Below are 15,203 nucleotides of genomic sequence, written 5' to 3'. Positions count from 1 at the left end.
TGTTTGTCAGAGCCTGAACATTTTGATGGGGAAGAAGAGGACTTACTTTGCAGCAGGAACATGATATCTAGGAGGCAGACCCAGCTGAGAATCCAGTGGGTGTCATGACAGCAGCATGGGGATGGGATGGAAGTTCCTGGAGACGGATAAACGGGGTCAGAAAAGGGAAGTGAAAGGGTGTCAAAGGCAACAGTTAGCCATTGTACTATTTGGCTGATAATGTCTTCCAAGTATGAATTAAGTCATAGAGTTTAAATCTGGAAGCTACCTTAAAACTGTCTGGCTTGATTTCCAAAATGATGTCTGATGTTCAGTGGCTAAGGCTTTGCGACCTCATGGACTGTAGCATGCCGAGCTCCTCTGTCCTCCACTGTGTCCCAGAGTGAGTGTTGGGGCTTCCCCATGGCTCAGTGGTAAAGAATCTCCCTGAAATGTGGGAGACCTGGGTTCGATCCCTGGGTTGGGAAGATCACATGGAGAAGGGAATGGCCACCCATTCTAGTATTCTTGCCTGGAGAATCCCATGGACAGAGGAGCCTGGGGGGCTATAGTCCATGGGATTGTGTCCCACTCTGTGACTTCATGGACTGTAGTACACCAGGCTGCCCTGTCCTTCACTATCTCCCAGAGTTAGCTCAGATTCAATAGGAGCCTTTATATGATATCTCTGACTCAGTTCAGTTCAGTTTAGTCACTCAGTCCTGTCCAACTCTTTGAGACCCCACGAACTGCAGCACGCCAGGCCTTCCTGTCCATCACCAACTCCTGGAGTTGAACACCAAACTCATGTTCATGGAGTCAGTGGTGCCATCCAACCATCTCATCCTCTGTCGTCCCCTTCTCCTCCTGCCCTCAATCTTTCCCAACATCAGGGCCTTTTTGAATGAGTCAATTCTTCGCATCAGGTGGCCAAAGTATTGGAGTTTCAGCTTCAACATCAGGCCTTCCAACGAACACCCAGGACTGATCTCCTTTAGGATGGACTGGGACTCTCAAGAGTCTTCCCCAACACCACAGTTCAAAAGCATCAATTCTTTGGTGCTCAGTTTTCCTTACGGTCCAACTCTCACATCCATACCCAACCACTGGAAAAACAATAACTTTGACTAGACTGACCCTTGTTGGCAAAGTAATGTCTCTGCTTTTTAATATGCTATCTAGGTTGGTCATAACTTTCCTTCCAAGGATTAAATGTCTTTTACTTTCATGGCTGCATTCACTATCTGCAGTGATTTTGGAGGCCCCCCCCCCCAAATAAAGTCTGTCACTGTATCCATTGTTTCCCCAACTATTTGCCATGAAGTGATGGGACCGGATGCCATGACCTTCGTTTTCTGAATGTTGAGCTTTAAGCCAACTTTTTCACTCTCCTCTTTCACTTTCATCAAGAGGCTCTTTAGTTCTTCTTCACTTTCTGCCATAAGGGTGGTGTCATCTGCATATCTGAGGTTATTGATATTTCTCCTGGCAATCTTGATTCCAGTTTGTGCTTCATCCAGCCCAGCATTTCTCATGATGTACTCTGCATGTAATTTAAATAAGCAGGGTGACAATACACAGCCTTGACATACTCCTTTTCCTATTTGGAACCAGTCTGTTGTTCCATGTCTAGTTCTAACTGTTGCTTCCTGACCCACATAGAGATTTCTCAGGAGGCAGGTCAGGTGGTCTGGTATTCCCATCTCTTTCAGAATTTTCCACAGTTTGTTGTGATCCACACAGCCAAAGGCTTTGGCATAGTCAATAAAGCAAATGTAGATGTTTTTCTGGAACACTCTTGCTTTTTCGATGATCCAGCAGATGTTGGCAATTTGATCTCTGGTTCCTCTGCCTTTTCTAAATCCACCTTGAACATGTGGAAGTTCACGGTTCACGTACTGTTGAAGGCTGACTTGGAGAATTTTGAGCATTACTTTGCTGGCGTGTAAGATGAGTGCAATTGTGCGGTAGTTTGAGCATTGTTTGGGATTGCCTTTCTTTGGGATTGGAATGAAAACTGACCTTTTCTAGTCCTGTGGCCACTGCTGAGTCTTCCAAATTTGCTGGCATATTGAGTGCAGCACTTTCACAGCATCATCTTTTAGGATTTGAAGTAGCTCAACTGGAATTCCATCACCTCCACTAGCTTTGTTCATAGTGATGCTTCCTAAGGCCCACTTGACCTCACATTCCAGGATGTCTGGCTCTAGGTGAGTGATCATACCATCGTGATTATCTGGATCATGAAGATCTCTTTTGTACAGTTCTTCTATGTATCCTTGCCACCTCTTCTTAATATCTTCTGCTTCTCTTAGGTCCCTACCATTTCTGTCCTTTATTGTGCCCTCTTTGCATGAAATGTTTCCTTGGTATCTCTAATTTTCTTGAAGAGATCTCTACTCTTTCCATGCTATTGTGTCCCTCCATTTCTTTGCATTGATCACTGAGGAAGGCTTTCTTATCTCTCCTTGCTATTCTTTGGAACTCTGCATTGAAATGGGTATATCTTTCCTTTTCTCCTTTGCTTTTGGCTTCTCTTCTTTTCACAGCTATTTTTAAGGCCTTCTCAGACAGCATTTTGCTTTTTTGCATTTCTTTTTCTTGGGGATGGTCTTGATCCCTGTCTCCTGTACAATGTCATGAACCTCCATCCATAGTTCATTAGGCACTCTATCAGATCTAGCCCCTTAAATCTATTTCTCACCTCCACTGTATAGTCATAAGGGATTTGATTTAGGTCATACCTGAATGTTCTAGTGGTTTTCCCTACTTTCTTCAATTTAAGTCTGATTTTGGCAATAAGGAGTTCATGATCTGAGCCACAGTCAGCTCCCAGTCTTTTTTTTGCTGACTGTACAGAGCTTCTTCATCTTTGGCCACAAAGAATATAATCAATCCGATTTCTGTGTTGAGCATCTGGTGATATCCATGTGTAGAGACTTCTCTTGTGTTCTTGTGTGAGTGGCTGAGAGGAGATACCCCATGTCCAAGGTCAGAGCAACCCCAGTAAGATGGTAGGCACTGAGAGATGGCATTAGAGTGCAGACAGACTGAAACCACAATCACAGAAAACTATCTCTGACTAGAAGCATTCAAATCACTACTTATACAGTTCTAGGCACAGGGAACTCGCTGCCTTGGAAGAAAGCCACTTCTTCATTAGACAGTTCTGCTTGTAATTATTAGCTCAAAACCTTCCTCTGGCTCTCACACACAGCTGCTGATTTTCTCTGGAATCACGTAGATCACCTTGCCTCCTCTTTCAAAGGTGAGTTCTGCAACTTGCCAAGAGCCGCTGTCAATCCCACGACCCTTAACTTTTTCTCCGCACTGCTTTCAGACATTTGCAAATGACTCCCTACATCTCCGAGACCACAAACTCCCTAGAGTTGAAGGGGCAGGCCACTGCGGGGAGGCCATTTTGTGCCTTGGTTTCCCCTGCTATGCCTTGACGCGGCGCTAGGTGGCGCCATGCCCAAGTTCCCATTCCAGTGCTCTGGGTATTCAGGCTGACATGAAGACTGCCCACTTCCCCTTAGACGTTATCAGTGCCAGCCCCATCATGCCTCATATCCTTGTTTTCCTCAGGGGTCACAAGAAGTCCAAATCTCAGCCTCGGCAGTGATTCAGCATCAGCCTGACCCTAGCTGCATCCTGCTATCTAGGCACCCACGTGGACAGCCTGGTGAGTTCCCTGGCGGCTCAGTGGTAAAAATCCGCCTGCCAACGCAGGAGACACGGGTTCCATCACTGGGTCAGAAAGATCCCCTGGAGGAGGAAATGGCAACCCACTCCAGTCTTGTGGCCTGGGTCATCCCATAGACAGAGGAGCCTGGTGGAATAGAGTCGGTGGGGTCACAAAGAGTCAGACGCAGCTGAGTGACTGAACAACAGCTTGTGAAGAGCCCATGTTTTGCCATCCAGTACCCTGTCATTCTCCTCTTGACGACAGCATCGCAGTCTTCCTCTGAAGAACCTTTCCATTACTCACCAACATGAGGTTCTGGTGGGTCCTGTCTACCAGGGGTGAGCAGTGGACCCAGGACCGTGGCCACTTAGAGACGCCCCCATGTTAACCATCGTGTATGGCTCAGGTTGGGATTTCACTGCTGTGGCAGGGGAGAAGCCGGCAGTGGGGACCACATCCACCTGGAGACGTTGGGCAGCCCTCTGCTCACTGGTTGGGGAGGGGCTGCCTGAGAACAGAGCCAGCACAGAGGATGGAGAAGCTGAGAGGCTGAAGGCATGTGCCAGACTCACAGCAGACCGTGAACTTAACCAGTAAAGGCTGCGTGTGAGTGTTCAGTTGCTCAGTCAGGTCCAACTCTTGGTGACCCCATGGACCGCCAGGCTCCTCTGTCTATGAGATTCCCCAGGCAAGAATACTGGAGTGGGTTGCCATTTCCTTCTCTAGGGGATCATCCCAATACAGGGATTGAACCCACGTCTCCTGCATTGCAAGTGGATTCTTTACTGCCAAGCTAGCAGGGGTAAAGGTTGAGTATGGTATAATTGCTCCACTGACTGGCTGTTCCCCCATATCTCTCTCTCTCTCCTTTTCTTTTTTTTTCCTTCTTCTTCTCTATCCACCCCGCCATCTGTCTCTCCCCTTCTCTTGCTCACCCCACCCTCTTCAAGTCTCCCTATTCCCTGAAACATAACTATATTGAACTTAGGCCAGTCAGTAACCCTACAATGGCCTCTAAGTATTCAAGGGAAAGGATTTCATGTGTCTTTAAATGAAGAGCTAGAAATGATTAAGCTTAGTGAGGAAGGTATAGCGAAAGCCAAGATAGAACGAAAACCAGACCTCTCGGCCAAACAGTTAGGCAAGCTGTGAATGCAAAGGAAACGTTCTTGAAGGAAATTAAAACTGGCATTCCACTGAGTATATGAATGATAAGAGAGCAAAACTGACTGCTGATATGGCGAGAGTTTCAGTTGTCTGGAGAGATGATCAAACTAGCCACAACATTCCCTTAACCAGGGCCTAATCCACAGCATGAGTTGGAGCAAACTCCGGGAGATGGTGAAGGACAGGGAAGCCTAGTGAGCTGCAGTCCACGGGGTCACGGAGAGTCAGACATGACCTAGCTACTGAACAACAACAGCAGTCCAGAGCAAGGCCCCAGTTCTCTTCAGTTCTATGAAGGCTGAGAGGTAAGGAGGCTGCAGAAAAAAAGCTCAAAGCTAGCAGAGGTTGGCTTATGAGGTTTAAGAAAAGAAGCTGTTTTTATAACACAAAAGTACAAGGTGACACAGCTAGGGCTGGTGTGGAAGCTACAGAGAGTTATCCAGAAGATCTAGCTAAGTTGACTAATGAAGGTGGCTCCACTAAACAACAGATTATCTATGTAGACAAAACAGGCCCATATTGGAAGGTGTCATCTAGGATTTTCAAGGCTAGAGAGGAGAAGTCAGTGCCTGGTTCCTAAGCTTCAGAGGACAAGCTGACTCTCTTGTTGGGGGCTAATGCAGCTGGTGACAGTAAGTTGAAGCCAGTGCTCATTGACCATGCCAAAAAAGTGCTGAGCTGACTATGCTTGTGCTCTACAAATGGAACAACAAAGCCAGGGTGACAGCACATCTGTTTACAACATGGTTTGCCAAAAATTTTAAGCCCACCATTGAGACCTACTGCTCAGGAAAATGTTACTGCTTATTGTCAACGCACTTGGTCACTCACGAGCTGTGATGGAGGTGGACAATGAGATTAGTCTTGCTTTCAATCCTGTTAATACAGCATTCATTCTGTAGCCCAAGAATCAGGGATTCATTTTGACTTTCAAGTCTTATTATTTAAGAAATAGATGTTGAAAAGCTATCGCTGCTGTAGAGAGTGATTCCTCCAATGGATCTGGGCAAAGGTAACTGAAGACCTGCTAGAGAGGATTTCCCATTCTAGATGCCATTCAGAACATTAGCGGGGCTTCCCCTGCTGTCCAGCGGTTCAGACTTCACCTTCAAAAATGCAGGGCATGTAGGTCCCATCCGTGGTTGGGAGGCTGAGATCCCACATGCTTGGTGACCAAAAACCAAAACATAAGGCAAAGCAATATTATAACAAATTTGATGAAGACATTTATTTATTTTTTATTCTAAAGATAGAATTTTATTTAAAAAATTAGCTTATTTTTCACTGGGGGAAAAAAAGCATTGGTTTAAAAACAAACAGTAACAGAAAGGTTTTCCCTTGCCCCCTTGGTTAATTATACTGCTGGAAATTCTTATTCCTTAATCCTCATTCCCTCGGGATAACCACTATTTACAATTTAATGTCTTCCCATATTATTTTATTTTTTCCCCGTATGTACACTATCACATGTATAATTTTACATATGCTATTTTTGCAACTTACTTTTTTTCCAAGTATAATAAATAAGATGTAAGACAGTTAATCTTAGATAAATAATCTTAGTTTTGATGTGAATTCTTTTTTGGCCACCCTGCAGCGTGCGGGCATCTCACTTCCCGTGACCAGGCACTGAACCTGGGCCAGGCAGTGAAAGCCTGATTCCTAACCAGAAGGCAACCAGGGAACTCCTGATGTTAATGAAGGCATTCTTGTAACAAGTAATCATCATGGGGATGGGGAGGGTGGAAACTCTGACCTGACTAAAGCTACCTCAATAGATCTTAAAAAACAAAACAAAACAAAACTTTAAGATGAAATAGTCTTTCTCAAATAGTTCAGGTCACCAAACTGAGTGCTAGATATGTCTTCCCATTTTTAATGCTTTTTATAATTACAAGTAAGAAAAACAGCTTTCAGAAATAAATAGTCTGGACTTTAGCCCAATTAGTTTTTATCAAAGTTTAGTATTATGGGATCATGTCCTGTGTTCTTCACAAATGTGAGAAAGTCTTCAGGGCTCAATCCCATGGTTGCATCATTGGTCATTGGATGAAAGTACACCTTTTCATATCCACCTTCCAAAAAGGCAGAATCCAGAACAAACTTCACATCTCCATCATCACAGAAGAGTGCCAATGGTGTGGCACAACCTTGGCCGACTTTCAGTTTTTCTAGCATGGCTGCTTCATCAGCAAACTGCAGGTTTCCACTCCCGACACCTAACTGCTTGGCGAGATCATTTAAATTAATTTGTCTATCATGAAGAACTGTCACCAGCCAATAGCCTTTTTTCTTTTTGTCCTTAAGAAATAAGTTCTTACTGTGTGCACCTTTCAAATGCTGGATATGAGGCATCATTTCTTCAACTGTAAACACCTCTGGGTGCTCCACGACCTCTGTGCAAATGGCCAGGGCGGCGAGCCGCTGCTCCAGCGCCTGATGATGAAGACATTTAAAATGGTCCACATAAGAAAGAAAGAAAGGAAGAAAGAAAAGAACATAGTGATTCATGAGACAAGGTCAAAATATCAATATTAACAGGGGTTTGGAATAAGCTGATTCCAAACCTCATGGATGACTTTGAGGGGCTCAAGACTTCAGTAGCAAAGTAACTGCCAAGGTGGTGGAAACAGCAGGAGGAGAAATGAAACCTGAAGATGGGACTAAATTGCTGCAATCTCATGATAAAACTTTAATGGACAATGAGTTGCTTATTGATGTATGAAGAAAGTAGTTTCTTGAGATGGAATCTACCCCTGGGGAAGGTGCCATGATTTTTGAAATGATAACAAAGGATTGAGAACATTACATAAGCTTAGTTGATAAAGCAGCAGCTGGCTTTGAGAGGATTGATTCCAATTTTGAAAAAATTGTGGGAAAATATTATCAAACAGCATTGCATGCTACAGAAAAATTGTTTGTGAAAGGAAGAGTCAGTCGATGTGGCACACTTCATTGTGGTCTTATTCTTAAAGAAATAGTTACAATTACCCCCCACTCTCTCCCCCAGAAACCACCACCCTGATCCGTCAACAGCCATTAACAACGAGGCCTCTACCAGCAAAATGACAACACAGTTAGTATTTTCTAGCAATAAAGTATTTTAAATTAGGGTTTCCCAGTGGTAAAAAATCTGCCTCCAATTCAGGAGATTCAGGAGACACAGATTCAATCCCTGGGTCTGGAAGATCCTCTTGAGAAGGGCATGGCAACCGACTCCAGTATTGTTGCCTGGAGAACTCCATGGACAGAGGAGCCTGGCGCTCTGCAATCCGTGAGGTTGCAGAATTGGACACGACTGAAGCCACGGAGCACACATGCATATTTTCAGAGTGTGCACTCTGTTTTCTTGGACTGATGTTATAGCACACTTAATAGACTACAGTGTAGTGTATAGATACTGTATACTATACAGCTTGTGTATTGTAAAAAGACAGCTTTTATACCTGGAAACCAAAAAAGTTCATGTCACTTACTTTATTGCAATATTCAGTTTATTGCAGTGGTCTGAAATTGAACCCGCAGTATCTCTGAGGTCTGCCTGTATATGAGCAAATAAATTATCTTCATTCATTAATTAAATTATTAATCTGGTTTGAGTTGGATCTCTGACACTTGCGACTGAAAAGCTGTAATATAATTACAACTACCCTGACTCACCCATCCCCTCTGGGGATACATTTCATCATGCCCTCTTGGAACACATGTTCAGTGCTCGGCACGGTCCCTTATATCCTCACCTCTTCCCTGAATGCCTCTTCCGCCTCCTTTTGTTCGGTGAGATGTGGCTCTCCCTCCTGCCCCTGGCCCCCACTCTCCATCCCCCACAGTGCTCTCAGAAGACAGTGCATTCCACCCCACCTCGTCTTCAGGTACCTCAGGGCATGAACTGAGCAGGAGCCCTCCTTGCTTTCTGTCACCGTTTTAAAACCTCTTCTCCTTGTTTCTACTAGAAGCTCTCCAGTTCTTTCAAGCTCAGTCTCCGTCAGTCCCACTGCTGTTCCTGACAGCTTGCCGGTTGCCACGCACTCACAGGGACTTAGCTCCAGGCTCGCTCAGAGACTTTCTCTTTGGCCCCCTCCTGGCCCCCATTTTCAGCGACCTCAACATCCACATGAATGATTCTTCCGACTCTCTGGTCTCCATCACCTCAGTCACCTTAGACCTCCCAATCATCAGTAATCAGAACACACCCCAGACCTCAAATTCATAACCCACTATCATTTTTTATCCTTACAGCTAGCATACTCTAGCACCTCTAATGCAATGATTCTTTGAGCTTCTCACTGCCAATTCATGTGGTCCCCATATTCTGGATTCTATGGTCCATTATGATAGTAACTCCGCTGAAAATATACTAAACCTTTGTCTGTCTTGTTTTCTATTATCCTTACCATGATGTATTTTTATATGGGTTTTTATATTATTTTTATTATTATAAAATTATATTGTTTAAATTATTTTTATTAATATAATATTGATTATATATTATTTAATTACATTATAATATTATTCACTAATAATAATATTTTATAATATTCATGTTATTTTATGTGTTTTTGCATTATTTACGCTGGAAACCATGTTTCCCAGAATCCCTTTGAACAGTTCGGGGTTAGAACTGACCCAAAGCAAAGCTGTGTAAGAACTGGGAGGCAAAGTGAAAGAGCAGTTGTCACAGCCTGAAGGCAGTTACGGGTTAGAGGCGGACACAAGAGTGCGGGAGGTTCGCTCTGGGTCTCTTCTTCCCGACTGCTGGCCCTGCTGGCCAACAGTGACGCCAGGACACCCGGGACACATTGGTGTGAACGCCAAAGCTGTCGCCACAGAGAACCAACGATTGTGTATGGACGTCTCTCTCAGCCCCCTTTGTAATCTGACTACAGCTGCTGGATGTGGCTGGCTTACAGAAAGCCTGCCAATGTCTACATGTCGCCAGAGCCAGAGCTGGTTACTGGCTTTCCTCTCATCCTTCAGCTCCAAATTTGGACATTTCTTCCCCAGCTCCTCCTACGGTTGTGTAAGGTCTAATTACTGTAATAGCTCCTATTCCACAGTGTTTACTTAGCTCAGTCCCAATGACCCACTTTCTCTGAGCTCGCCCCAAAGATGCTGAACATTGCTGGAGAAAACACACAGTCCTACTGACTGGTTTCACGTGAATTCATGACCACATAGTAGTTACCTGGCTTTTGTCTGTCCAGCATCCTCTCGCTCTTCTTTGTGTAATCACATCACAGATTTCCTGGACAAAGTAGCTGTCCCTCCCTGAGCAGTCTTGATGAGACTTTAATTAAATCATTGTTCTTGGCTTCCATCCGGCCAATTAGATGCTCTCTCCATGGGATTTCGATGCAGGGAGGATGGAACTCATCTATCCCAGGGGTTGCTTTTCTATAATTGCCATCCGTGTGTTCTTGCTCGTGAGATCCCCCAGTACTAAGCTAGTCCCTGGTGCTCTAGCCCTTCTTTTTCTAGGAACATGTGAACCCTCTCATTCTTCCAATAGGTTTTTTACTTAACTTAGTAACAGCCAATGTTTGAGGCTTGCACAGACCTCAGATGGGCACCCCACTCTGCCCAACAATCCTGCTAAGTTTCCCCAGTCAACATATGTTCTCATATTCCAAGGAATTTATTCCATATCATTTCATCTCTTCTCAAACCTGTGTTCTGTTCTACTCAACTTCAGTCTCATACTTCACTAGGGAAAGAGAAGCATTTGACATCTTCCTGTCACCAAATCTACAGACCTATTGGGAACTAAACTCATATTGTCTGTTTTTTTTCCAGTTACAATGCTGTCCTTATAAGTATTTTAAATCTATCTGTTCAAATCAAAGGCCAAGTCCTCCACCTGTGCTCTGGACCCATCTCCACTTACCATCTCACAGATCATATGCCTGAGTTTATCAACCTTCCCTCACTCCCGATCATTGCTTCCTCTTCCTCTATTGGATCTTTCCCATCAGCATACAGTTGTGTCCTCCCATCTTTTAAAATATAGTTGATCCTCGAACAACATGGGGACTAAGGGTGTGGACCATCTTTGCATTCAAAAATCTGAGTATAATTCACAATCAGTGCTTGGTATTCATATTTCCTTCGTATCTATGTTTCTACGTTCTTGGATTCAGCCAACTGGGGATTGTGTAATATTTACTATTGAAAAGTACCGCATGTAATTGGACCCACACAGGTCAAACCCATGTTGTTCAAGGGTCAACTGTATAGCCTTCCTTGACTCTATGCATATCATTCCATTCTCTGTTCCCTGTTCATGGCCAAACTCTGGGAGAAAGGTGTTTCTGCTCTATCACATCTCCTTCTCTCTGAAACCTTCTCCTAGCTGGGTTTCCATTTGGAGCACGCCAGTGAAAGCTGCTCTTGTGTTCTGGTCACAAACGACATCCATTGTGCCGAATTCTGCAGTTGCTTCCCTGCTCTCAGCTTCCTTTTTACAGGTGATACAATCCAGTTGTATCACATGTGGAAGCAGCATCAAGGCCTTTCGATTTTTACATCTTCATTCTTATCTCTGGTACCTGCTAGGTCTATGAAGTTGCACTAGACACCGAGATTCTCTCGAGTGTGCTGTATCTCACCCGTAAAATGGGGATGTGACTCCCAGCTTCACTCAACACAACCAGTCTTTCCCTCACTTCCTAAGGTTTCTCTGTTTCTGTGATACACCACACTCTTTTTTTGGGGGGTGGGGGTACACTGTGTGGCATGTGGAGCCTTAGTTCCCTGATCAGGGATCAAACATTTGCCCCCTGCATTGGGAGCACAGTCTTCACCAAAGAACTGCCAGGGAAGGCCCCCCAAACTCTTGATTTTTTCTTTACCTCATAGATTGCTCTAGAGATTATATGCAACACTCCACATTCCCCCTATATTTCAGTGTTTGTCATACTGCAATTATCTTGCTAATTTTTTTCATATGCTATCTTATTTTCAGTCTTTCTCTATATTGACACCAGAATATAAAGCTCTTTGGAACAGGAATTTAATTCTTTTTGTCTGTACTATTCAATTGGCACATAGTAGGAACTAAATAAATGTTTTTTGAAAGAAATCATGTCATGTTTCCCAGGCCTTTTATCATCCAGGTCACCTTTCTCTCTGTGCCCTCAAGTTGGTCACTATTCCTCTAGAAATGTGGCCCAATTTGGAGGCCCACAGGAGCACAGTTATTTTGGTTTGTTTTTTTTTTTAAGATTTTTAAAAAATGTGGACTATTTTTAAAGTCTTTATTGAATTTATTACAATGTCGCTTCTGTTTCATGCTTTGATTTTTTGGCCACAAGACATGTAGGATCTTAGCTCCCCGACCAGGGATCAAACCAGCATCCCCTGCATTGAAAATCAAAGTCTTAACCACTGGACCACCAGGCAAGTCCCAAGCATTTGGACCCTGGCAAAGATTTGCCCCTTGACCTAATTCTAGTCTGGTTCCTGTGAACCCTCTTCTCAACCAGGCCCTGACTTTTGGACTTCCGTGTCCACCTCTGCTTAGCAAGAATTCTGCTGTGTCAGTTTAGTGAAAATCACACTTCCTTGATTTCTGAGCAAATTCCTTATCCCCCCACACTCAGTATCTTACAACCCTGGCCTGCCTTTAGCAAAAATCCTGTCGAGTTGGTTTAGGCAGAGTCCCCCTTGCCCTGAAGTTTCTTCTTAGTCATTTTCCATCTGACGACCCCATTCCTTGGCTGTAAATCTCCACTGGCCCCTGTTGTATCTGGAGTTGAGCCCAATCTCACTCCCCTACTATAAAGCCACATTGTAGTATTTCCCTTGAATAAAGTCTGCCTTATCATCTTCTCTTGTTTGGTTTTAATTAATTTTTATTGGAGCAGTTGCTTTACAATGTCATGTCTGTTTCTGCTGCATAGCAAAATGAATCAGCCATGTATATACTTTGTTGTTGCTGATTTCTGGTCATGTCTGACTCTTTGCGACCCTATGGACTGTAGCCCATGTGTCTTATGCACACCTAGTTTTTAAATAACACAAAAAATAAGAATGTTTTCAGAAGGTAAACAATCCAGTTGTATCACATGTGGAAGCAGCATCAAGGCTTTTAGATTTTTACATCTTCATTCTTATCTCTGATACCTACTAGGTCTATGAACTTGCACTAGACACTGAGATTCTCTCGAGTGTACTGTATCTCACCTGTAAAATGGGGATGTGAGTGATTCTGGATCCAGTTACAGGGTGTTGGAGGCGTGAACCACTTGAGGTACAGTAGATCTGTCCAGTTTATAGTTCTGTGACTCCCACTGGGATGGGGTCTTCCTCATGAAAGTGTGGCCTTTTGGCATCGCTCTAGTGCCATTTATAATAGTGAAGCTTTGGGGGAGGGGGCAGAATCCCAATAACCACCAATAAGATATAAAATATGATACAGACATGATGGGCCATTGTGAAAAACGGGCCACTTTGCAGTAACTAAAAATTAGGTTTTAGAAGGCTTTTTATTTGAATTATTTGTTTTCATTTTTAAATCTTTTGGTTGCACTGTGTAGCAGGTGGGATCCTAGTTCCCTAACCAGGGATTGAACCCACACCCCCTGCATTGGAAGCGCGGAGCCTTAACGCTGAACCACCAGGAAAGTCCCTCAGAAGCATTTTTAAAGATGTGAAGAAATAAGTGAAAGTAAATGAAAAATATGATTTATGTATACAAAATGGTCCCAGAACAATGTGGAGGGAAGTATATGGAAATTTCAAAAGAGGCTATTTGGGGTGTTAAGATTATTATTTTTCCCATTCATTTTACTTAGCTCTACATTTTAACATTTTTATATGTGTATATATTATATATTCTGGAAGAATAAAACCAGAAAACATTTTGATAGGCCTAATATATGTATAAAAGTCATAACCATTTATGCATTTTAACTATACTAATCCCATTTTGGGGATTCAGTCTAAGGAAATAATTTAAATTACAGAATATACTGTATTCAAACATGTTAATGTGACTTTTTTCATAATAGTGTAAAATTGGAAACAGCCTAATAATGGAGAAATGATTAGCTACATTAGATGAGAACTCGTCATCTAACAGAAATCAAAGGCAGACTTTTTTTTTTCCCACAGCACTTTTTAAAAATTGGAGTATAGTTGATTGACAATGTGGTATTAACTTTCAGATGTCCAGCAAAGTGATTCAGATATATATATATATATTCTTTTTCAGATTATTTTCCCTTATAGGTTATTACAAAATATTGAGTATAGTTCTCTTGCTATAGAGTAGGTCTTGGTTGATTATCTATTTTATATATAGTAGTGTGTGTGTTAATCCCAAACTAACTGCTAATTTCATAATGGCCTCAAATGAAACAACTTTCAATGGAGAAGTTAAATACATGTGGTCAAAGATCAGACTTTTAAATTGTGTATATAAAGTCTACCATCACAAAAAATTATGAAGCAATATTCAGTGAGAAAGTAGAATAAAATTATATTCTTATTACAACTAGATAATTTTTTACAAAGCAAGAAATAAGGCACTAAAAATCTAGAATATAGGAGATGGTCATTTCGGGTGGTGAGACTGTAACTGTGAATGTTATCTTGACTTTTATATGCTTTCCAAATAAAAGCATGTATTATGTGTGCAGATATTTTAAACATTAAAAAATGCAACTATTTTTAAATGAATAGTATCTGCTCTAGGGGAGGGAGACACAACTGAGCATATCTCTTTCTGGGAGGCTCCAGGTGTTGGGTGGAGACAAAAGTAACAATGTGCTGTCCTTATTCCAAGAGCCCGAGGCCCCAGCCCCAGAGCGGGGGCTCCCTGGCCGCAGTCTCTGATGGCCAAGTGGTACACACTCTCTCCCAGCCACACACAGCCTGGGCCATGAAGGTCCAGCCCAGGATGTGGGTCTCTCCCGCGACTGCCTGAAATCGTCAGAGATGGGGAGGGTGCCTTCTATCACTCATTCCCCAGCCTGCTCCAACCAGAAAATCCCCCTTCCATCACTGTCACCCTCTCCTGCTCTTCCTCCTTCCTCTAGGGCACTTTCCGTAACCATGTTGATGCTAATGGATGGTGTATCTTACCGAGTCCCTTCGACACAACAGTCACATCACGTAGATGTGGACAGTTACTGTCATTTGGGGCTTCCCTGGTGGCTCAGTAGTAAAGAATCTGCCTACCAAGCAGGAGATGCTATTTCCATCTCTGTCAGGAAGAGCCCCTGGAGGAGGAAATGGCAGCCCACTCCAGCATTCTTGCCTGGGAAATCCCATGCACAGAGGGGCCTGGAGGGCTACAGTCCGTGGGGGTCACAAAGAGTCGAACACAACTTAGTGTCTAAACAACAACAGCAAATCCTCACTCCTGGTC

The 15,203-nt window shown here is 43.3% G+C and overlaps 1 protein-coding gene across 1 annotated transcript in view; it reads right to left on the bottom strand.

Moving 5' to 3' along the window:
• Positions 1 to 6,165: 6,165 nt before the first annotated feature.
• The window catches only part of LOC110133925 (prolyl-tRNA synthetase associated domain-containing protein 1-like), a 56,668-nt gene continuing 47,630 nt past the window's right edge, over positions 6,166 to 15,203 (bottom strand). The window contains exon 2 of the mRNA XM_070459651.1: positions 6,166 to 7,270. Coding sequence (XP_070315752.1) covers positions 6,779 to 7,270 — 492 coding nt within the window. The 3' untranslated portion in view covers positions 6,166 to 6,778. The remainder of the gene's footprint in view (positions 7,271 to 15,203) is intronic.

Source organism: Odocoileus virginianus, chromosome 31, assembly GCF_023699985.2.
Source record: "Odocoileus virginianus isolate 20LAN1187 ecotype Illinois chromosome 31, Ovbor_1.2, whole genome shotgun sequence".
NCBI lineage: Eukaryota > Metazoa > Chordata > Mammalia > Artiodactyla > Cervidae > Odocoileus > Odocoileus virginianus.
Note: the sequence above shows the minus strand (reverse complement) of the source record. Positions and strands in the feature narration are given on the sequence as shown.